This window comes from Ylistrum balloti, unplaced genomic scaffold, assembly GCF_031769215.1.
Source record: "Ylistrum balloti isolate Yb309-2 unplaced genomic scaffold, AGI_CSIRO_Ybal_v1 Utg370728, whole genome shotgun sequence".
NCBI classification, from domain to species: domain Eukaryota; kingdom Metazoa; phylum Mollusca; class Bivalvia; order Pectinida; family Pectinidae; genus Ylistrum; species Ylistrum balloti.
Window position 1 is genome coordinate 980,243 of NW_026782431.1, and position 26,214 is coordinate 1,006,456.

At 34.8% G+C, this 26,214-nt stretch overlaps 1 protein-coding gene across 1 annotated transcript; it reads right to left on the reverse strand.

Annotated features, from left to right (window-relative positions):
• Positions 1-490: 490 nt before the first annotated feature.
• On the reverse strand, positions 491-23,978 carry LOC132557808 (stimulated by retinoic acid gene 6 protein-like; the record flags this gene model as incomplete). The annotated part of the gene is made up of 8 exons (XM_060222337.1): positions 491-582; positions 14,104-14,267; positions 19,286-19,417; positions 19,740-19,857; positions 22,066-22,114; positions 22,307-22,464; positions 23,357-23,501; positions 23,861-23,978. Coding segments are annotated over 8 exons (976 nt in total), but the record flags the coding sequence as incomplete, so codon positions are not given.
• Between the last annotated feature and the right edge of the window lie 2,236 nt (positions 23,979-26,214).

Here is a 26,214-nt window from a genome sequence, read left to right on the forward strand (position 1 = left end):
ACAAACAAATGAGGACAGCTTTCCACCAAGCGTGATAACTTCGATTTCCATTGTGTATGGTAATTAGATGTTTCAGTGTTTACCTGGTACATGTCGATTTGGTTCGATATTTGACAGATTCACAACACAGGATATCGGGAGAGGTTGGTTGATAAAGACTAGGAGGAAGTTTATAACAATCACCATTTTACTCGCTGAGAAATAATGCTTTTGCTAGAGCGGTTTAAAATTACATGTGTTCGATGTTCATTGCTGGTTAGTACAGCTGACGATTTTGTTTCTGATTTGTGAGCAGGACATTTCTTACTCAATTAGACTGACAAATATTACACATGATGGATATTGATAAAGCGGAAAACGCCTCGTTCCATTGAGTTTGAATTAAGAGTTTGTTAGGACATTAGTATATTAGTGCACGATGATGATAAGGGCCGTCAGGTACACGTGTTCTATACCGTGTCATAAACAAGAAGCACGCGTGGCTATCACATTACCCTGAGCTATCAGTATTTATGCCGAAAGAACAATACAACTGAAGTATTTTGTCCATCCAGGATTCCTCACTGATGATAGGAACCTCAACTACAACAACAAAATAAAATACCAACATGTCAACTTATTTATAATCCAAACTAAAATTTAATCAAGATAGAAAAAATATGAACAAAACATATTCTTATATGGTGACTTCTGAAAGAGCGCGAGGAGAATAAGGCCAGGTGTTCCGGAAGAGTAAGCGTCCTTTGCTTCATCGACAATACCCGCCATGTTAACCTTGGCCAATCCAAGTAAGTAATGTCATGTTCTCAAATGAGAACAAAGTATACAACAATGGAACCAACAGGAAAACTAACGAGCATCAACCACTTCCAGCATCATGTCGCACAAAAAATAGAATGTTTCTCAGTGAGATCACTATGACGACCACAGAACTACTACATCTTTCGAAACCCCGTGTTCTGAGTTCGTCTGTCAGTTGACGGTTTCTTTCACGAAAATCAAGAGAATGAGAACAGGCCCTTGAATATCGAATCAACTGTAGTATATAAACGCCATAGGTTGGGGTTGCAGGAGTGTTGCTATCCAATAATGGGAGATTCACAATAGGGAAATTGAAATCATTACGTTTATCATTCAGCTTGGTTGTTGGTTTGTTTGTAGGAAAAGATCGAGACAATCGTCTGATTTAGAAGTCTGTAGTGTGTTTCATTTCTAGATGGTATATATGATGGACGTGATCAATAAAAATTCTTGTTATTTGAATACAAGACGTCATCAATTAGAGTTTAACTAGAATAATGGTCAGATTTATGCTCGTCATAGTGGTTTTAATTAAAAGTTGTCCAGTTCATTTTCAAGTTGGATGTGAGCAATAAATTTTATTTTAGCAGATGGCCGATGTACATGGACAATGCCTCATATTTAGACTTAATTTGAAGCAAACTTTCCTAATCGTTTTTGAAAACGAGATGATCTTCCTGTTGTTTATCTAAATGCTCCCTGTCTTTACACGTTGTGTTAGAGTGATTATTTGGCCGATAAACAGTTTGTAGACATGTAGAGATTAGAAGGTGAATGACTTCCACATCTCTGAATCGACAGTGGTAAAACAGGTCCTAGCTGAAGTCTACTCCATACATTGTATATATATGGTTACAGATGTCACACACCACTTTGGAGCAGTTAAGATCATATTATCATCTGTGAACAGGTAGCATGGCAAACAATGATAAAGGAGCTATTAAAGTAAACCAGTCAGAGTAGTTACAATGTAACACGTGACACGTCAAATAAAGTTTATGTATAAATCTACAGAACACATATTCCTACATTACATACACATCTGCATCACGTACACATCTATATCACGTACACATCCACATCACGTACACATCCACATCACATACACATCTATATCACATACACATCTACATCACATACACATCTACATCATATACACATCTACATCACATGCACATCTACATCACATATACATCTACATCAGATACACACCTACATCACATACACATCTACATCACATACACATCTACATCACATATACATCTACATCACATTATACCCTACAACCTGTAATTTCCTGACAACTACGTTATGAGACATATGTGATACTGTATCTTATAAAACTGCAGCATAAAATAGTATCCGGGTTGAATTAACAAATCATTACGCAAGGGACACAAAATGCTGTTGTGGTTACGATATTATATAAGCGGTATGAACTGCAACAGTATAGTTGATAATATGTACAAAATTATATATGTTAGCCAAAACGTTGTTGTTTTTGTAAATAAGGAGCACTGTGTTATACTGGTAACATGACACTTAATACAATGTACAACTATTGAATCCTAAAACAAATCAAAGTACTGAAAGTACTGAGAGGCTAAACGTATTGAAAAATGTTCACAAATAACCGCTAAGCTATATTACTTTCCCCATACTCCTACACTTTGGAATGCAAAAATGACTAAAATAAGAGATCCAGAGGCTATTTTTCTTAATTTTAAGCGATTTTATATCTTCTTTAATTCTTATTTCAAATTTGACGACAATAATGTGAATAAATATAAATATGTAAAAAACAATAACAAAATATACACAACCATATATTTATCGCCAACAAGCCAAATGATAAATAGCTCTATGATGAAGTTGACTAAATAAAACCTTTGAAATACCCAAGATGTTGCAATTACTATCCTATCAATATGAGGATTTAGACAAATCGAAAGGACTTTATACCTACTTCTTTATTTTGAATGTATTGCAAAGTAATAGTCCTTACTTATTATAATTAAATTTGTAGTTGAGGAAAGTAGATAAGGCGTACACAGCATTTCAGATAGATAAAAGTGTAAGTAATTACATTAAATATATTTACATGCCTATCTTCCTTGAAGTATCATGGGTATCATGGTTAGACTTTTCTTACAGTAATTATGTCTATAAAGGCATAGTTCTATGAGATTAAACCAGACTTACATATACAAAATTTACAATATTTTCACTATAGCTACTACTATTTCTTATCTCCAATGCATTAGATAATGTCACCATGACACACTAAATGAATAAATATGTTATGGAAATATTTCGTGTTAGTTAATTGATAATTATAAACGTGAATATTTTGGGATTTTTTATACACGCTTTGTTTGAAGGAATATTTTCATTTCAAGGCACTTTGATACACATTAACAATCCTTGAAAAATCAGCACAATCAACCTTCATCAAATAAAACTAAAAGGCAAAAAATACAAGTTATAACAAAGTCAACATCATGATCAGTACAGTATTAAAAATATATTATTAATAAATCATGAGCACCAAATGTACCTTGCCCACGAAGCGCAAACTTTTTATCTACAAAAACTTGAAAAAGTGTCATGGCGGTGGGTGTGAAAATCCTGAAAAAGTGTCATATCGGCGGGTGTGCGCGTAGGACGAACAGTCAAATTTTGTGACGTCTAATGAGGTAAAGTAATGTTATATATTAAGAAGATCTTGCCACAACGACAAATATTAAAGCAAAATTGATGTTCTGTTTGTAAGTTTTGTTTGTTTATAAGTGCTGTTAGTTGATAATTCAAACCAAGCCCCCAGACTAGCTTCTTATCATGGCGCCAACTCGCACGTACAGTGTTCTGTACGCTTACGTCATGTCGAGAATTCCGTCAAATATATTGTTCAAAATTTATTATCTCTTTTTTGAAATATATAGTAATCGTATTGTTATTAAAAAATAAACTAATTTTGGATGCTTGTAAAATAGCGATTTAAAAAATCGCGGCATTATTAACGCAGAAAATTGCCGCTAGAGGTATCTAACTCTTTTCGATATTTCAGCCAATGAGAAGGCCAGGATCGGTCACATCAATTTCTACACTAGAAAACCGTCGCAATGGGCTATGTCACATCAATACGTTTACACTAGAATACAACCAAGTCAATTGCATGATGTCACATCAATATTTACACTAGACTAAACATGTCAATGGACGGTGATGTCACATCAATATTTGATAACATAACACAGTGTGTGAAACGTGATGTACGTTGTGACATGATGTCACATCAATATTCTACACTAGACTAAACAGGTCAATGGACATGACGTCACATCAATATTCTACACTAGAATCACATGGTCAATGGACATGATGTCACATCAATATTTTACACTAGAATCACCTGGTCAATGGACATGATGTCACATCAATATTCTACACTAGACTAAACAGGTCAATGGACATGATGTCACATCAATATTTTACACTAGACTTAACAAATCAATGGACATGATGTCACATCAATATTCTACACTAGACTAAACAGGTCAATGGACATGATGTCACATCAATATTCTACTCTAGACTAAACAGGTCAATGGACATGATGTCACATCAATATTCTACACTAGACTAAACAGGTCAATGGACATGATGTCACATCAATATTCTACACTAGACTAAACAGGTGAATGGACGTGACGTCACATCAATATTCTACAGGTCAATGGACATGATGTCACATCAATATTCTACACTAGACTAAACAGGTCAATGGACATGATGTCACATCAATATTCTACACTAGACTAAACAGGTCAATGGACATGATGTCACATCAATATTCTACACTAGACTAAACAGGTCAATGGACATGATGTCACATCAATATTCTACACTAGACTAAACACGTCAATGGACATGATGTCACATCAATATTCTACACTAGACTAAACAGGTCAATGGACATGATGACACATCAATATTCTACACTAGAGGTCAATGGACATGATGTCACATCAATATTCTACACTAGACTAAACAGGTCAATGGACATGATGTCACATCAATATTCTACACTAGACTAAACAGGTCAATGGACATGATGTCACATCAATATTCTACACTAGACTAAACAGGTCAATGGACATGACGTCACATCAATATTCTACACTAGACTAAACAGGTCAATGGACATGATGTCACATCAATATTCTACACTAGACTAAACAGGTCAATGGACATGATGTCACATCAATATTCTACACTAGACTGAACATTTCAATGGACATAATGTCACATCAATATTCTACGCTAGACTAAACAGGTCAATGGACCAGACGTCACATCAATATTCTACACTAGACTAAACAGGTCAATGGACATGATGTCACATCAATATTCTACACTAGACTAAACAGGTCAATGGACATGATGTCACATCAATATTCTACACTAGACTAAACAGGTCAATGGACATGATGTCACATCAATATTCTACACTAGACTAAACAGGTCAATGGACATGATGTCACATCAATATTCTACACTAGACTAAACAGGTCAATGGACATGATGTCACATCAATATTCTACACTAGACTAAACAGGTCAATGGACATGATGTCACATCAATATTCTACACTAGACTAAACAGGTCAATGGACATGATGTCACATCAATATTCTATACTAGACTAAACAGGTCAATGGACATGATGTCACATCAATATTCTACACTAGACTAAACAGGTCAATGGACATCATGTCACATCAATATTCTACACTAGAATAAACAGGTCAATGGACATGATCTCACATTAATATTCTACACTAGAATCACATGGTCAATGGACATGATGTCACATCCATATTCTACACTAGACTAAACAGTTCAATGGACATGATGTCACATCAATATTCTACACTAGACTAAACAGGTCAATGGACATGATGTCACATCAATATTCTACACTAGACTAAACAGGTCAATGGACATGATGTCACATCAATATTCTACACTAGACTAAACAGGTCAATGGACATGATGTCACATCAATATTCTACACTAGACTAAACAGGTCAATGGACATGATGTCACATCAATATTCTACACTAGACTAAACAGGTCAATGGACATGATGTCACATCAATATTCTACACTAGACTAAACAGGTCAATGGACATGATGTCACATCAATATTCTACACTAGACTAAACTGGTCAATGGACATGATGTCACATCAATATTCTACACTTGACAAAAAAAACAGGTCAATGGACATGATGTCACATCAATATTCTACACTAGAATCACCTGGTCAATGGACGTGATGTCACATCAATATTCTACACTAGACTAAACAGGTCAATGGACATGATGTCACATCAATATTCTACACTAGACGAAATAGGTCAATAGACATGACGTCACATCAATATTCTACACTAGACTGAACAGGTCAATGAACATGATGTCACATCAATATTCTACACTAGACTAAACAGGTCAATGGACATGATGTCACATCAATATTCTACACTAGACTAAACAGGTCAATGGACATGATGTCACATCAATATTCTACACTAGACTAAACAAGTCAATGAACGCGATGTCACATCAATATTCTACACTAGACTAAACAGGTCAATGGACATGATGTCACATCAATATTCTACACTAGAATCACCAGGTCAATGGACATGATGTCACATCAATATTCTACACTAGACTAAACAGGTCAATGGACATGATGTCACATCAATATTCTACACTAGACTAAACAGGTCAATGGACATGATGTCACATCAATATTCTACACTAGACTAAACAGGTCAATGGACATGATGTCACATCAATATTCTACACTAGACTAAACAGGTCAATGGACATGATGTCACATCAATATTCTACACTAGAATCACCTGGTCAATGGACATGATGTCACATCAATATTCTACACTAGACTAAATAGGTCAATGGACATGATGTCACAACAATATTCTACACTAGAATCACCTTGTCAATGGACATGATATCACATCAATATTCTACACTAGACTAAACAGGTCAATGGACATGATGTCACATCAATATTCTACACTAGACTAAACAAGTCAATGGACATGATGTCACATCAATATTCTACACTAGACTAAACAGGTCAATGGACATGATGTCACATCAATATTCTACACTAGACTAAACAGGTCAATGGACATGATGTCACATCAATATTCTACACTAGACTAAACAGGTCAATGGACATGATGTCACATCAATATTCTACACTAGACTAAACAGGTCAATGGACATGATGTCACATCAATATTCTACACTAGACTAAACAGGTCAATGGACATGATGTCACATCAATATTCTACACTAGAATAAACAGGTCAATGGACATGATGTCACATCAATATTCTACACTAGAATAAACAGGTCAATGGACATGATGTCACATCAATATTCTACACTAGACTAAACAGGTCAATGGACATGATGTCACATCAATATTCTACACTAGACTAAACAGGTCAATGGACATGATGTCACATCAATATTCTACACTAGACTAAACAGGTCAATGGACATGATGTCACATCAATATTCTACACTAGACTAAACAGGTCAATGGACATGATGTCACATCAATATTCTACACTAGACTAAACAGGTCAATGGACATGATGTCACATCAATATTCTACACTAGACTAAACAGGTCAATGGACATGATGTCACATCAATATTCTACACTAGACTAAACAGGTCAATGGACATGATGTCACATCAATATTCTACACTAGACTAAACAGGTCAATGGACATGATGTCACATCAATATTCTACACTAGACTAAACAGGTCAATGGACATGATGTCACATCAATATTCTACACTAGACTAAACAGGTCAATGGACATGATGTCACATCAATATTCTACACTAGACTAAACAGGTCAATGGACATGATGTCACATCAATATTCTACACTAGACTAAACAGGTCAATGGACATGATGTCACATCAATATTCTACACTAGACTAAACAGGTCAATGGAACAGGTCAATGGACATGATGTCACATCAATATTCTACACTAGACTAAACAGGTCAATGGACATGATGTCACATCAATATTCTACACTAGACTAAACAGGTCAATGGACATGATGTCACATCAATATTCTACACTAGACTAAACAGGTCAATGGACATGATGTCACATCAATATTCTACACTAGAATCACCTGGTCAATGGACATGATGTCACATCAATATTCTACACTAGACTAAACAGGTCAATGGACATGATGTCACATCAATATTCTACACTAGACTAAACAGGTCAATGGACATGATGTCACATCAATATTCTACACTAGACTAAACAGGTCAATGGACATGATGTCACATCCATATTCTACACTAGACTAAACAGTTCAATGGAGATGATGTCACATCAATATTCTATACTAGAATCACATGGTCAATGGACATGATGTCATATCAATATTCTACACTAGACTAAACAGGTCAATGGACATGATGTCACATCAATATTCTACACTAGACTAAACAGGTCAATGGACATGATGTCACATCAATATTCTACACTAGACTAAACAGGTCAATGGACATGATGTCACATCAATATTCTACACTAGACTAAACAGGTCAATGGACATGATGTCACATCAATATTCTACACTAGACTAAACAGGTCAATGGACATGATGTCACATCAATATTCTACACTAGACTAAACAGGTCAATGGACATGATGTCACATCAATATTCTACAGGTCAATGGACATGATGTCACATCAATATTCTACACTAGACTAAACAGGTCAATGGACATGATGTCACATCAATATTCTACACTAGACTAAACAGGTCAATGGACATGATGTCACATCAATATTCTACACTAGACTAAACAGGTCAATGGACATGATGTCACATCAATATTCTACACTAGACTAAACAGGTCAATGGACATGATGTCACATCAATATTCTACACTAGACTAAACAGGTCAATGGACATGATGTCACATCAATATTCTACACTAGACTAAACAGGTCAATGGACATGATGTCACATCAATATTCTACACTAGACTAAACAGGTCAATGGACATGATGTCACATCAATATTCTACACTAGACTAAACAGGTCAATGGACAATGGTCAATGGACATGATGTCACATCAATATTCTACATAAGACAAAAAAAGATCAATGGACGTGATGTCACTTCAATATTCTCTAAACAGGTCAATGGACATGGACTAAATAGGTCAATGGACGTGATGTCACATCAATATTCTACACTAGACTAAACAGGTCAATGGACATGATGTCACATCAATATTCTACACTAGACTAAACAGGTCAATGGACATGATGTCACATCAATATTCTACACTAGACTAAACAGGTCAATGGACATGATGTCACATCAATATTCTACACTAGACTAAACAGGTCAATGGACATGATGTCACATCAATATTCTACACTAGAATCACCTGGTCAATGGACATGATGTCACATCAATATTCTACACTAGACTAAACAGGTCAATGGACATGATGTCACATCAATATTCTACACTAGACTAAACAGGTCAATGGACATGATGTCACATCAATATTCTACACTAGACTAAACAGGTCAATGGACATGATGTCACATCAATATTCTACACTAGACTAAACAGGTCAATGGACATGATGTCACATCAATATTCTACAATAGACTAAACAGGTCAATGGACATGATGTTACATCAATGTTTTACACTAGACTAAACAGCTCAATGGACATGATGTCACATCAATATTCTACACTAAACTAAATAGGTCAATGGACATGATATCACATCAATATTCTACACTAGACTAAACAGGTCAATGGACACGATGTCACATCAATGTTCTACACTAGACTAAACAGGTTAATAGACATGAGGTGACATCAATATTCTATACTAGACTAAACAGGTCAATGAACATGATGTCACATCAATATTCTACACTAGACTAAACAGGTCAATGGACATGATGTCACATCAATATTCTACACTAGACTAAACAGGTCAATGGACATGATGTCACATCAATATTCTACACTAGACAAAACATGTCAATGGACGTGATGTCACATCAATATTCTACACTAGAATCACATGGTCAATGAACATGATGTCGCATCAATATTCTACACTAGACTAAACAGGTCAATGGACATGATGTAACATCAACATTCTACACTAGACTGAACATGTCAATGGACAGGATGTCACATCAATATTCTACACTAGACAAAACAGGTCAATAGACAGGATGTCACATCAATATTCTACACTAGACTAAACAGGTCAATGGACATGATGTCACATCAATATTCTACACTAGACTAAACAGGTGAATGGACATGATGTCACATCAATATTCTACACTAGACTAAACAGGTCAATGGACATGATGTCACATCAATATTCTACACTAGACTAAACAGGTCAATGGACATGATGTCACATCAATATTCTACACTAGACTAAACAGGTCAATGGACATGATGTCACATCAATATTCTACACTAGACTAAACAGGTCAATGGACGTGATGTCACACAGGTCAATGGACATGATGTCGCATCAATATTCTACAATAGACTAAACAGGTCAATGGACATGATGTCACATCAATATTCTACACTAGACTAAAAAGGTCAATGGACATGATGTCACATCAATATTCTACACTAGACTAAACAGGTCAATGGACATGATGTCACATCAATATTCTACACTAGACTAAACAGGTCAATGGACATGATGTCACATCAATATTCTACACTAGACTAAACAGGTCAATGGACATGATGTCACATCAATATTCTACACTAGACTAAACAGGTCAATGGACATGATGTCACTTCAATATTCTTCAGTAGAATCACATGGTCAATGGACATGATGTCACATCAATATTCTACACTAGACTAAACAGGTCAATGGACATGATGTCACATCAATATTCTACACTAGACTGAACAGGTCAATGGACATGATGTCACATCAATATTCTACACTAGACTAAACATGTCAATGGACATGATGTCACATCAATATTCTACACTAGACTAAACAGGTCAATGGACATGATGTCACATCAATATTCTACACTAGACTAAACATGTCAATGGACATGATGTCACATCAATATTCTACACTAGACTAAACAGGTCAATGGACATGATGTCACATCAATATTTTACACTAGACTTAACAAATCAATGGACATGATGTCACATGAACATGATGTCGCATTAATATTCTACACTTGACTAAACAGGTCAATGGACATGATGTCATATTTATATTTTATCAACTAGACTAAACAGGTCAATGAGAAGATTATACAGAATGCATCAACTTTCAATCAAGCTGGCGGTAATGAGAATTTTTTTTTCAAAAAAAAAATAGAAAAAAATCATGCAGATAATGAAAAAAGGGCGCAATTTATGAAAAATATCGTGGGGGAAATATATTAACTTAGAAATTGGAAATTAAATGATTTTTTCCATAGTGATTTTTGTCAAGTTATTGAGAATATTTGAAAAGAAATACATATTACTTATTAACCAAGAGGCCCAAAGGGCTTGTATTGCTACAGGTACTGTATGTTTTGGCAAACATCCATACAATGGACTTCCTGACCAAATATCATGACCCAAGGCCTTTTTGGTTATCAGAAGATGTTATTTAAGGGTTTATCCATGACCTTGAATATAATGTCAAAGTAATATCTTTTCTTAAACTTTGTTGCCCTTCACCCAAGAAACATTTTAACAAACATCATGATCCCTGGACTTTTGGTTAATCGGAATAAGTCGTTTAAAAAATCAACACATTGGACCAAAGTGACCTTGAATAAAGGTCAATGTATTTTTTTTTTTTTTTTTTTGCTGCAAACGGTGTAGGGCTTTATCTAAGGAACGATATTTTTCATAAATTGCGCCTCTTTTCAAATATTCTCAATAACTTGACAAAAATCACTATGGAAAAAATCATTTAATTTCCAATTTCTAAGTTAATATATTTCCCCCACGATATTTTTCATAAATTGCGCCCTTTTTTCATTATCTGCATGATTTTTTTTCGATTTTTTTTTTAAAAAAAATTCTCATTACCACCAGCTTGATTGAAAGTTGATGCATTCTGTATAATCCCTTACCATGATATTGTATCCGAGTTGGCAAATGTGGACTTTCTTTGCCCAGCCATTATTTTTCCATCCCCGCAAATGTATTTGTAGAAATAAAAATATCTATTTTGAAGTTACGCGCGTAATGACATCGGAACCTTTCTTACCTGTTCACTGGTATAGTGCTATCCGGAACTCCTCTCCCAAAAAGTCGGGGTGACCGCCCTTGAAATGGCATGTTACTTCCGTCAAAGATAATTACATAGACGATAAAATCTCCGGTTATTGAGATGTTAATCTCATGTACGTATTGTGAATTTCTCGTTGCCTGTAATGTTATGCACCAAATAAAAGGTAAATATACACACTACCTACGGATACATATTGTTTTACAAGGAACTTATCATAACTACTTTTTTTGAGCCAGTTTCCAAGCGAGGGGTCGATTTTTTAAAATCTGGAGTTGCTTGCCTTGTGTATTTTTAATGACCGTGGACCTCGGATTTGTCAACCGGCACATAAACTTGAATTCTGCTGATATTTCGTTTAAATAACGTCAGTCATGAGTGCTAAAACAAAAATCAATGTTTAAAAAATAATATCCTGGCCTCGAGTGCCTGTGACCTGGACCAGGACGGCCAAATCGATGGCTATGACATTTTCGTCTTTACAGAAAATCAAAAGCTGGTGGTTGCGTAAAATGTTATGTAAAGAAAACAATTGTCGTTTCGTCAGGAGAGACGACTTACATGTAGAAAACATGGGATTCAAGAGGATTGAAATACATTCAAAACTATTCATCGTTGTTTATAGAACCCACAACACAGACATTGGTTGAATCTCTAGAAACGGTGCCTGACAAATCATTTTGTGATTTTGAAGGAATTACGGTCATGGGAGATTTTAACATTAACACTTTACCGGAGAGCCGTATCGATAGTCAGCTGCGTCATATTATGTGAGAAAATCTCGACATGACAAAGCTTATAACAGTCCCTACAAGAGACAAGAGTTCAGCATGAGGACGGAACATGTATAGATATGGTCTACCAAACCTGAGAAGATATCAACTACAGAAGTTCCTACTATATCCCATCAACCTCCCCCCCCCTCCCCCCCAAAATCAATATAGATATATGAAAGATTTCGACCCCGGGGCTTTCAGTGGAAATATTAGGGAAAGGAGGGTACGTTTTCCCCAAATGGTTGCATGATATCATAAATGTAGCTTTACAAATACAGAACAGGCGTGAGGGACATATTGACTTACACTGTAAGTGGAGAAATACAGTAACGTCTATGATTAGAACAGCAAAATCTCTTTTTCTCACGAATTACCAAAGACTATTGGAATAATGATTTTATGTCCCCCAACAGCTACAAACCATTGTGACGTGTACATGTCTACAGAAGATACTACAGAGCAGACCCATAAAAAATCATCAGACATTGTGAGCCAGGACCATCATTATGATGCCTTGTTTATATCAAATTGGTGTGAAGTCAACGAAATCTGTATAAAGTTTTCATGTCAAATTTTTAGACGAAAAAGACCAATTATAAGTCAGTGATCTTGTATGATGTTTATAATTGTTTAATTAGCTCACACTTGGATTACTGCTCCAATGTCTGGGACAACAGTGTCAAAAAAGGATGTCGTAAAATAAGAGAGTCTGAATTACTATAAACTGTGATTTCTTTACACTTTCATGTGATATGTTTAAGCGCCTAAATTGGTAGCTTTTTTGTAAATGAGTTTTATACAATCAAGCTGTTGTAATTTACAATGTGCTTAATGTTTTAGCTCCACAAAGTTTCAATTGTTTCATCTTTGTCTGATGTTAAAAGTAGTCACCAGGGAGCTCATGGAGTCTTTCACCAAAAGACGTGAGAAATTCTATTTCTCTTTTAACTTTTAAGAAATCTTCAAAGATATTTAATATGGAGTGATATCACCCTATCCCTGTTGCTGTATTTTACTAACTGTGATATGTGTTTTGTAATTTTATTAGTAAATATTGTATATCATCTTCTTGGCCATAACTGATAGTGAATGGTCATCTGTCTTACCTGTGTCCAGAGTTTCAAAACCATTCATAAGTGTACTTCTGTCGATTCTTCCATAGAATACTACACCAAGGAAAACGGCCAGAAATATTCTCTTCAGACTTTGGAACAGTGCAATGAAAATGTAGTAAAAGAACATGAAATACGCCATGTTGTGGTAGGTTTTCCTACAATAAAAAAAAAAGATAGATGTCAGTTACCGCCCCCTCAATGTATAACATTACCACGCAAAATATTCTTTTCGATGATGAAAATGATTTTGAGGAACATAATAACACGATAAAAGGAATTGTATATTACTCAGATTACTTTGGTTTCTCTTTGAGAAAAATTGACAAAGATTATCAACTCCAACCTATCGCTGGTTGGCACTCGCTGTTTGGATCGGAGATAGCCGAGTTCATCACGTGACCTTTCGGAACCTCGTTTTCACCCGCCGACTCTTGTCACGTGGAGTCACAATCAGTAATTCATTTGAAAATGCATGACCTGTATGGTCTCTGGGAACACACATCACACTTTGTTTATTCTATCTATCTCCGCACATTTAAAATCACAAATTCTCTTCCTTTCTCTCCTAGTACTCTCAGTTAAGTGAGACTTAGGACCTCCTCCGCGTCGATTTGGAATCCACCATCTTTGTTGTGATTTCTAAATTTTCTCGCATCGCGCATGCGCAGACATTGTTTTCGCTTTCCGAACGATAAGGATTATGAATTGAGTCGCTCCTATTTCATTAGGATTTTTGACGTTTTTAATAAAAACGATTGTGCAAACTTTCAAATACTGGAAAGCTGATGAATTGTAACAGATACTTAGATATTATAATGCATTTATCAGTTATGAAATGAAAATCTGTCCATTTGGTCCCTTTAATTACTACTTTACCATTTTATGTGAATGCTGAGGATCCCATTGTTCCTTTTTTTAAGTGTTAAGCAATGCTAAAAGATTTGCATCTAACTTTCTTATGACATTTCTTTAAATTGTGGCATTTCTCATATGATTATCACATCACGCGATTTTTAACGACGGTGTTTAGATACAATCAGGCGTCTTGCAATATTATAAATCAGTACATCCTTTCCTCAGTCAACTTCTATGTTTCAAATATTCACGCCATGGACATCTCTGACTAGCCCTTGCAGGATAGAACATTAGCATGATGCAGATTATTTCTATATTGGCTGTGTCGTCTCTAATTCTTTGAATAAATGTTACGGTTAACCCGTGTGTCATTTGTGAAAACTTGAAAAGGTTAATATCCCGAGTGGGACGTATTAGCTGTGTTATACAAATTACACATAATGCAAGCGTGAGAGTTATGTTAAACACTGTATGCATTCACGCGTGAGAGTTATGTTAAACACGGTATACATACACGGGTGAGAGTTATGTTCTACAAAGTATACATACACGCTTGGGAGTTATGTTACACACGGTATATATACACGCGTGAGAGTTATGTTAAACGCGGTATACATACACGTATGAGAGTTATGTTAAACAAGGTATATATACACAGATGAGAGTTATGTTAAACACGGTATACATACACTCGTGAGAGTTATGTTCAACAAAGTATACATACACTCGTGAGAGTTATGTTAAACACGGTATACATACACGCATGAGAGTTATGTTAACCATGGTATACATATATGTGTGAGAGTTATGTTAAACACGGTATACATATATGGGTGAGAGTTGTGTTAAACACTGTATACATACACGGGTGAGAGTTATGTTCAACACGGTATATATACACGTGTGAGAGTTATGTTAAACACGGTATATATACACAGATGAGAGTAATGTTAAACACGGTATACATACATGTGTGAGAGTTATGTTAAACACGGTATATAAACACGCGTGAGTGTTATGATTAACACGTTATATATACACAGATGACAGTTATGTTAAACACGGTATACATACACGCGTGAGAGTTATGGTCAACAAAGTATACATACACGCGTGAGTGTTATGTTAAACACGGTATACATACACGTGTGAGTGTTATGTTCAACAAAGTATACATACACGTGTGAGAGTCACGTTAAACACGATATATATACACGTGTGAGAAATATGATTAACACGTTATATATACACGTGTGAGTGTTATGTTCAACAAAGTATGATTACACGCTTGGGAGTTATGTTAAACACGGTATACATATATGGGTGAGGGTTATGTTAAACACTGTATACATACACGGGTGAGAGTTATGTTAAAAACGGTATACATACACGTGTGAGAATTGTGTTAAACACGGTATATATACACAGATGAGAGTTATGTTAAACACGGTATACATACACGTGTGAGAGTTATGTTAAACACGGCAAACATACACGTGTGAGAGTTATGGTCAACAAAGTATATATACACGCGTGAGAGTTATGATCAACAAAGTATACATAGACGTGTGAGAGTTATGTTAAACACGGCAAACATACACGTGTGAGAGTTATGGTCAACAAAGTATACCTACACGCGTGAGTGTTATGTTAAACACGGTATACATACACGTGTGGGAGTTCTGTTCTACAAAGTATACATACACGTGTGAGAGTTATGTTAAATAAAGTATACATACACGCGTGAGAGCTATGTTAAACAAAGTATACATACACGCGTGAGAGTTATGTTCAACAAAGTATACATACACGCGTGAGAGTTATGTTAAACACGGTATACATACACGCGTGAGAGTTATGTTAAACAAAGTATACATTCACGCGTGAGAGTTATGTTAAACTAAGTATACATACACGCGTGAGAGTTATGTTAAACACGGTATACATACACGCGTGAGAGTTATGTTAAACACGGTATACATACACGAGTGAAAGTTATGTTAAACACGGTATACATACACGCGTGAGAGTTATAATAAACTAAGTATACATACACGCGTGAGAGTTATGTTAAACAAAGTATACATACACGCGTGAGAGTTACGTTAAACTAAGTATACATACACGCGTGAGAGTTATGTTAAACACGGTATACATACACGCGTGAGAGTTATGTTAAACTAACTATACATACACGCGTGAGAGTTATGTTAAACAAAGTATACATACACGCGTGAGAGTTATGTTAAACAGGGTATACATACACGTGTGAGAGTTATGTTAAACACGGTATACATACACGCGTGAAAGTTATGTTAAACACGGTATACATACACGCGTGAGAGTTATAATAAACTAAGTATACATACACGCGTGAGAGTTATGTTAAACAAAGTATACATACACGCGTGAGAGTTACGTTAAACTAAGTATACATACACGCGTGAGAGTTATGTTAAACACGGTATACATACACGCGTGAGAGTTATGTTAAACTAAGTATACATACACGTGTGAGAGTTATGTTAAACACGGTATATATACACAGATGAGAGTTATGTTAAACAAGGTATACATACACGTGTGAGAGTTATGTTCAACAAAGTATACATACACGCGTGAGTGTTATGTTAAACACGGTATACATACACGTGTGAGTGTTATGTTCAACAGTATACATACACGTGTGAGAGTTACGTTAAACACGATATATATACACGTGTGAGAAATATGATTAACACGTTATATATACACGTGTGAGTGTTATGTTCAACAAAGTATGATTACACGCTTGGGAGTTATGTTAAACACGGTATACATATATGGGTGAGGGTTATGTTAAACACTGTATACATACACGGGTGAGAGTTATGTTAAAAATGGTATACATACACGTGTGAGAATTGTGTTAAACACGGTATATATACACAGATGAGAGTTATGTTAAACACGGTATACATACACGTGTGAGAGTTATGTTAAACACGGCAAACATACACGTGTGAGAGTTATGGTCAACAAAGTATACATACACGCGTGAGATTATGATCAGCAAAATATACATAGACGTGTGAGAGTTATGTTAAACACGGCAAACATACACGTGTGAGAGTTATGGTCAACAAAGTATACCTACACGCGTGAGTGTTATGTTAAACACGGTATACATACACGTGTGGGAGTTATGTTCTACAAAGTATACATACACGCTTGGGAGTTATGTTACACACGGTATATATACACGTGTGAGAGTTATGTTAAACACGGTATACATATATGGGCGAGGGTTATGTTAAACACTGTATACATACACGGGTGAGAGTTATCTTAAAAACGGTATATATACACGTGTGTGAGTTATGTTAAACACGGTATATATATACAGATGAGAGTTATGTTAAACACGGTATACATACACGTGTGAGAGTTATGTTCAACAAAGTATACATACACGCCTGAGAGTTATGTTCAACAAAGTATACATACACGCGTGAAAGTTATGTTAAACTAAGTATACATACACGCGTGAGAGTTATGTTAAACAAAGTATACATACACGCGTGAGAGTTATGTTAAACACGGTATACATACACGTGTGAGAGTTATGTTAAACACGGTATACATACACGAGTGAAAGTTATGTTAAACACGGTATACATACACGCGTGAGAGTTATAATAAACTAAGTATACATACACGCGTGAGAGTTATGTTAAACAAAGTATACATACACGCGTGAGAGTTACGTTAAACTAAGTATACATACACGCGTGAGAGTTATGTTAAACACGGTATACATACACGCGTGAGAGTTATGTTAAACTAAGTATGCATACACGCGTGAGAGTTATGTTAAACAAAGTATACATACACGCGTGAGAGTTATGTTAAACAGGGTATACATACACGTGTGAGAGTTATGTTAAACACGGTATACATACACGCGTGAAAGTTATGTTAAACACGGTATACATACACGCGTGAGAGTTATAATAAACTAAGTATACATACACGCGTGAGAGTTATGTTAAACAAAGTATACATACACGCGTGAGAGTTACGTTAAACTAAGTATACATACACGCGTGAGAGTTATGTTAAACACGGTATACATACACGCGTGAGAGTTATGTTAAACTAAGTATACATACACGCGTGAGAGTTATGTTAAACAAAGTATACATTCACGCGTGAGAGTTATGTTAAACTAAGTATACATACACGCGTGAGAGTTATGTTAAACACGGTATACATACACGCGTGAGAGTTATGTTAAACACGGTATTGTCTTACTGTATTCGCCACTCACAGTCCCTACCTATTGTTGAGAGACAACACTTTCTCTTCCTTCTCAGAATTCTTGTTAAGTTGATAGTGATTCTGCAACAGCCATTTGCTGGACACAAATTTCTGAAGCATGTAAGTCATTCGGCGAATGACAAATGTTATTCTGGAAGATTAAGAAAACTGAAGTGAACATCGCGTATAATTACTGATCGTAATAATTAGTAATTAAAAGGTAAGTTTAATAAATTAATAATGTATCTGATACATTACAAAAGGAATGTCAGATATATTTATAAACGTACCAAAATGACGTATTCAACAATACACACAACTAAGGGAACAATATATATATGTAGTTATAAACACATAACTTCAAATGACCCGAATTAAATATGGTCTTATTCATCGATACATTACATAGAAAGTTTTCACTGAATGATAATATTCACTACAGACATCCGTATATATAAATAATCGCTACTTACATGAATGCAAGGAATATCTGGATGCGGTGTAGAGGTATATACCCAAACATCGGTAGGACTATGAAATAGGCGATGGATATACAGGAGAAGAACAACACACATAATTGGATCGAGTAGCCTGTGGAAATAACATATAGTTTTGTAATTTGTGTAAAGAAATATCATAATTTTAAACAATTTATAAACAAGAAAGATAAACTGAACACAAGTGCTAGTTCAGCACATCATGAGAGAATTGTAGTGCATCTTTTCTCCATATGTACAATATGGTGTCTAGTTTTATACTGTCTACTTCTCCATATGTACAATATGGTGTCTAGTTTTATACTGTCTACTTCTCCATATGTACAATATGGTGTCTAGTTTTATACTATCTACTTCTCCATATGTACAATAGGGTGTCTAGTTTTATACTGTCTACTTCTCCATATGTAAAATATGGTGTCTAGTTTTATACTGTCTACTTCTCCATATGTACAATAGGGTGTCTAGTTTTATACTATCTACTTCTCCATATGTACAATAGGGTGTCTAGTTTTATACTGTCTACTTCTCCATATATACAATATGGTGTCTAGTTTTATACTGTCTACTTCTCCATATATACAATAGGGTGTCTAGTTTTATACTGTCTACTTCTCCATATATACAATAGGGTGTCTAGTTTTATACTGTCTACTTCTCCATATGTACAATAGGGTGTCTAGTTTTATACTGTCTACTTCTCCATATGTACAATAGGGTGTCTAGTTTTATACTGTCTACTTCTCCATATGTACAATAGGGTGTCTAGTTTTATAGTCTACTTCTCCATATGTACAATAGGGTGTCTAGTTTTATACTGTCTACTTCTCCATATGTACAATAGGGTGTCTAGTTTTATACTGTCTACTTCTCCATATGTACAATAGGGTGTCTAGTTTTATACTGTCTACTTCTCCATATATACAATAGGGTGTCTAGTTTTATACTGTCTACTTCTCCATATGTACAATAGGGTGTCTAGTTTTATACTGTCTACTTCTCCATATGTACAATATGGTGTCTAGTTTTATACTGTCTACTTCTCCATATATACAATAGGGTGTCTAGTTTTATACTGTCTACTTCTCCATATGTACAATATGGTGTCTAGTTTTATACTATCTACTTCTCCATATGTACAATAGGGTGTCTAGTTTAATACTATCTACTTCTCCATATGTACAATAGGGTGTCTAGTTTTATACTGTCTACTTCTCCATATGTACAATAGGGTGTCTAGTTTTATACTGTCTACTTCTCCATATGTACAATAGGGTGTCTAGTTTTATACTGTCTACTTCTCCATATATACAATAGGGTGTCTAGTTTTATACTGTCTACTTCTCCATATGTACAATATGGTGTCTAGTTTTATACTATCTACTTCTCCATATATACAATAGGGTGTCTAGTTTTATACTGTCTACTTCTCCATATGTACAATATGGTGTCTAGTTTTATACTATCTACTTCTCCATATGTACAATATGGTGTCTAGTTTTATACTGTCTACTTCTCCATATGTACAATAGGGTGTCTAGTTTTATACTATCTACTTCTCCATATATACAATAGGGTGTCTAGTTTTATACTGTCTACTTCTCCATATGTACAATATGGTGTCTAGTTTTATACTATCTACTTCTCCATATGTACAATATGGTGTCTAGTTTTATACTGTCTACTTCTCCATATGTACAATATCGTGTCTAGTTTTATACTGTCTACTTCTCCATATGTACAATATGGTGTCTAGTTTTATACTATCTACTTCTCCATATGTACAATAGGGTGTCTAGTTTTATACTATCTACTTCTCCATATGTACAATATGGTGTCTAGTTTTATACTATCTACTTCTTTATATGTTTGATTGAACAGAATCATGACGCCCTGATTTTCGGATGTGTTCAGATTTATTCCACTATACTGGTAAGACAAATGTGTTCCGCCTATACATGAACATTTCCTTTAGGTTGGTAATGTCAAGTTTGAAGTGACAGTTCGATGACTGCAAAATGACCAGTGTGTAGCGTGCTAGCACTGAAGTACATAGTGTACGAAATGGTAGGGAATCGACCAACTTTTTCGGCTGTACTATAATCCCAGGTACACTGAGGTCGATAATAGTGTGACGAGATGGTAAAAAGAATATAGACAAAAATACACAAGATGGTTACAATGTACCGTAGTCATGTCGGCAACGTTTTGTTCAGTTCTATATATTTGATTAAAGTACACAATACTTTGTTTAAGGTAAGTAACTGTACGAGTCCACTGTTTAGTCATTGTAATAACTCACTCCAAATCAAGTAGGCTATCTGATACCCTGGATAGTGTAAGTTCGTCGTCTGAAACATATAAAACACACCTTATTGAACTCAAATTTCGATACAGTTTGACTTTCAAAACTCTTTGTAATATTATGAATTTGTCCTGTTCAATACGCCTGAGGATGTTATGGCCTTACCATAACAGTAACCGCAGACTGCTGTAAAGCCTCCCTAGGAATGACGGAAAAGTCTCCTCTATACAGGCCTTACCATAACAGTAACCGCAGACTGCTGTAAAGCCTCCCTAGGAATGACGGAAAAGTCTCCTCTGTACAGGCATTCCATGTTCTTCCGATAAGAAATCAGGATTTCGGAAATGTTGACAACAGACATCACAGAAGATATTGTCAGCGAGACGTAGAAGGATACTATGGGTAAAATTAATGATACATAAAAGATAGATATATATATAATCAATAACACCTAAAAGATATATATATATAGATAATTAATGATACATAAAATATATATATAATTAATGATACATAAAAGATATATATATATATATAATCAATAACACCTAAAAGATATATATATATAGATAATTAATGATACATAAAATATATATATAATTAATGATACATAAAAGATATATATATATCTAATTAATGATACATAAAAGATATATATATATATATAATCAATAACACCTAAAAGATATATATATAGATAATTAATGATACATAAAAGATATATATTTATATAATTAATGATACATAAAAGATATATATATATATCTATATGATTAATGATACATAAAAGATATATATGTGTGTGTAATTAACGATACATAAAAAACGAGTTATGAAAACCATCAAGACGGATAATGCAAGATCCATACGAAATGGAATGCAAAGTGATTAGTTATAATAGCGTTTACTACGATTAAAATACAAATTATATTAATCTTAAAAAGTATTCTTTAGTCAACACACAATTGTCATCAAAACTGATCAATCTAGGACTCGTCAGTGCTGTTACATCATACAGCTGTTTCGTCCTTCTATGACTCGTCAGTGACGCTAAGGGCCAAAATTTGAAGCCTAGGATGCGACTAAAAAAAACAAAAATGATCGGAAAAAATCTAGACAGGGAGATGCAGCGGCATCATAATTAAATGAATTTCATAATTTTCATATATCAAATAGTTTTAGTACAAAGTGTATGATTAGACCTGTGTCGCTATTCAAAGGAATTGAAATGTGACATGCAGTATACGGCAAACTTAAGGCATGTATTGTGTATGTTTTATACTAATACCTTCTCCAACATCAATGAATGTCACAATACATTCTATTGGTAAGAGGTAAAGAACTACTGATTTGTTCTCCAATCGGGCGTCTGCTATCCACCGATTTAACTCAGTTGTCGCCTGTGTCCCCAATCCCAGAATCACCACTGAAATCTAAAGGTGATTAATCAATCACATATCATTATAAAAACATAATTCCTTTTAATAAATGTACTGAAAAATGATATAAAATATGATATAAACTAAATACGAAATTTCTGAACCAAAGAATGAAGGTTTACAACGATTTATTAATTAGATGATTTTGGAAGTCAATTAGGTGCCGCGTGGTTTCCTATGAATATTGATGAATTACCAGTAAATCAATAGTTATTGGTCACGTCAAGGGTCAATCGAGATAAAATTATTGATGAGATATATAAAATATGCTCGTTAGGATCCAGACGTTTTAGTTTCCAGCATATAATATAGATGTAAAATTTCCATTAAGTTTGATATAAACAAATAAATACCTGATATAGACAGATGAGGGCTACAGTTAAAGTAGCGACAATACGATTAGAGTACCTGAAGGCTCGGTACCCTTTGCAGCTTTGCTGTATTATGTGTAAAAGTCTCGATATGCCTTTCCTGAAAACACCAAATTCATGTGAGAAACTATGGCGATTACGTAAATGATAAAATTGTATTGGACAACAACACAGATAAACAGCTGCAAGTACTGAATAAATGTACTTGTATTATACCAATTCTTTTATTTGACTTTGTTTGAAATGTAACAGATTTATATGCTAAATATCTATTCAATCGATAACTATGGTTTATCAAAACAAAATTCAAACACAATAGAGCTAAAGCTGCCATAAAGTCATGTTTTACCGGAATTAGCCATAAAGTCATGTTTTACCGGAATTAGCCTTCAAGTCATGTTTTACTGGAATTAGCCAAAACGTCATGTTTTACCGGAATAAGCCATCAAGTCTTGTTTTACCGGAATTAGCTTTAAAGTCCTGTTTTACTGGAATTAGACATAAAGTCATGTTTTACCGGAATTAGCCAAAAAGTCATGTTTTACCGGAATAACCCATCAAGTCTTGTTTTACCGGAATAAGAATTCAAGTCATGTTTTACCGGAATTAGCCAAAAAGTCATGTTTTACCGGAATAAGCCATCAAGTCTTGTTTTACCGGAATTAGCTTTAAAGTCCTGTTTTACTGGAATTAGACATAAAGTCATGTTTTACCGGAATTAGCCAAAAAGTCATGTTTTACTGGAATTAGCCAAAACGTCATGTTTTACCGGAATTAGCCTTAAAGTCATGTTTTACCGGAATTAGCCTTAAAGTCATGTTTTACCGGAATTAGACTTAAAGTCATGTTTTACCAGAATTAGCTAAAACGTCATGTTTTAACGGAATTAGCCATCAAGTCATGTTTTACCGGAATAAGAATTCAAGTCATGTTTTAACGGAATTAGCCAAAAAGTCATGTTTTACCGGACTTAGCCTTAAAGTCATGTTTTACCGGAATTAGCCTTAAAGTCATGTTTTACCGGAATTAGACTTAAAGTCATGTTTTACCGGAATTAGCCAAAAAGTCATGTTTTAACGGAATTAGCCATCAAGTCATGTTTTACCGGAATTAGCCAAAAAGTCATGTTGTAAAGTAATAACCCATCAAGTAATGTATTAGCGGAATTAGCCATAAAGTCATGTTTTACCGGAATTAGCCATAAAGTCATGTTTTACCGGAATTAGCCATAAAGTCATGTTTTACAGGAATAAGAATTAAAGTCATGTTTTACCGGAATTAGCCTTAAATGTTCAAGTCATGTTTTACCGGAATTAGCCTTTAAGTCATGTTTTACCGGAATTAGCATTAAAGTCATGTTTTACTGGAATTAGACTTAAAGTCATGTTTTACCGGCATTAGCCAAAAAGTCATGTTTTACCGGAATTAGCCTCAAAGTCATGTCTTACCGGAATTACCCTTAAAGTCATGTTTTACCGGAATTACACATAAAGTCATGTTTTACCAGAATTAGCCTTAAAGTCCTGTTTTACTGGAATTAGCCATGAAGTCATGTTTTACCGGACTTAGCCTTCAAGTCATGTTTTACCGGACTTAGCCTTCAAGTCATGGTTTACCGGAATTAGCCTTAAAGTCATGTTTTACCGGAATTAGCCTTAAAGTCATGTTTTACCGGAATTAGCCATAAAGTCATGTTTTACCGGACTTAGCCTTAAAGTCATGTTTTACCGGAATAAGCCATCAAGTCTTGTTTTACCGGAATAAAAATTCAAGTCAATGTTTACCGGAATTAGCCTTAAAGGCATGTTTTACCGGAATTAGCTTTAAAGTCATGTTTTACTGGAATTAGACTTAAAGTCATGTTTTACCGGAATTAGCCATAAAGTCATGTTTTACTGGAATTAGCCATAAAGTCATGTTTTACCGGAATTTGCCTTAAAGTTATGTTTTACCGGAATTAGACTTAATGTCATGTTTTACCGGAATTAGCCTTAAAGTCATGTTTTACCGGAATTAGCCATAAAGTCATGTTTAACTGGAATTAGCCTTAAAGTCATTTTTTATCGGAATTAGCCATCAAGTCATGTTTCACTGGAATTAGCCATCAAGTCATATTTTACCGGAATTAGCTTTAAAGTCATGTTTTACCGGAATTAGCTTTAAAGTCATGTTTTACCGGAATTAGCCTTAAAGTCATGTTTTACCGGAATTAGACTTAAAGTCATGTTTTACCGGAATTAGCCAAAAAGTCATGTTTTACTGGAATTAGCCAAAAAATCATGTTTTACTGGAATTAGTCAAAATGTCATGTTTTACTGAAGTCATGTTTTAGCGGA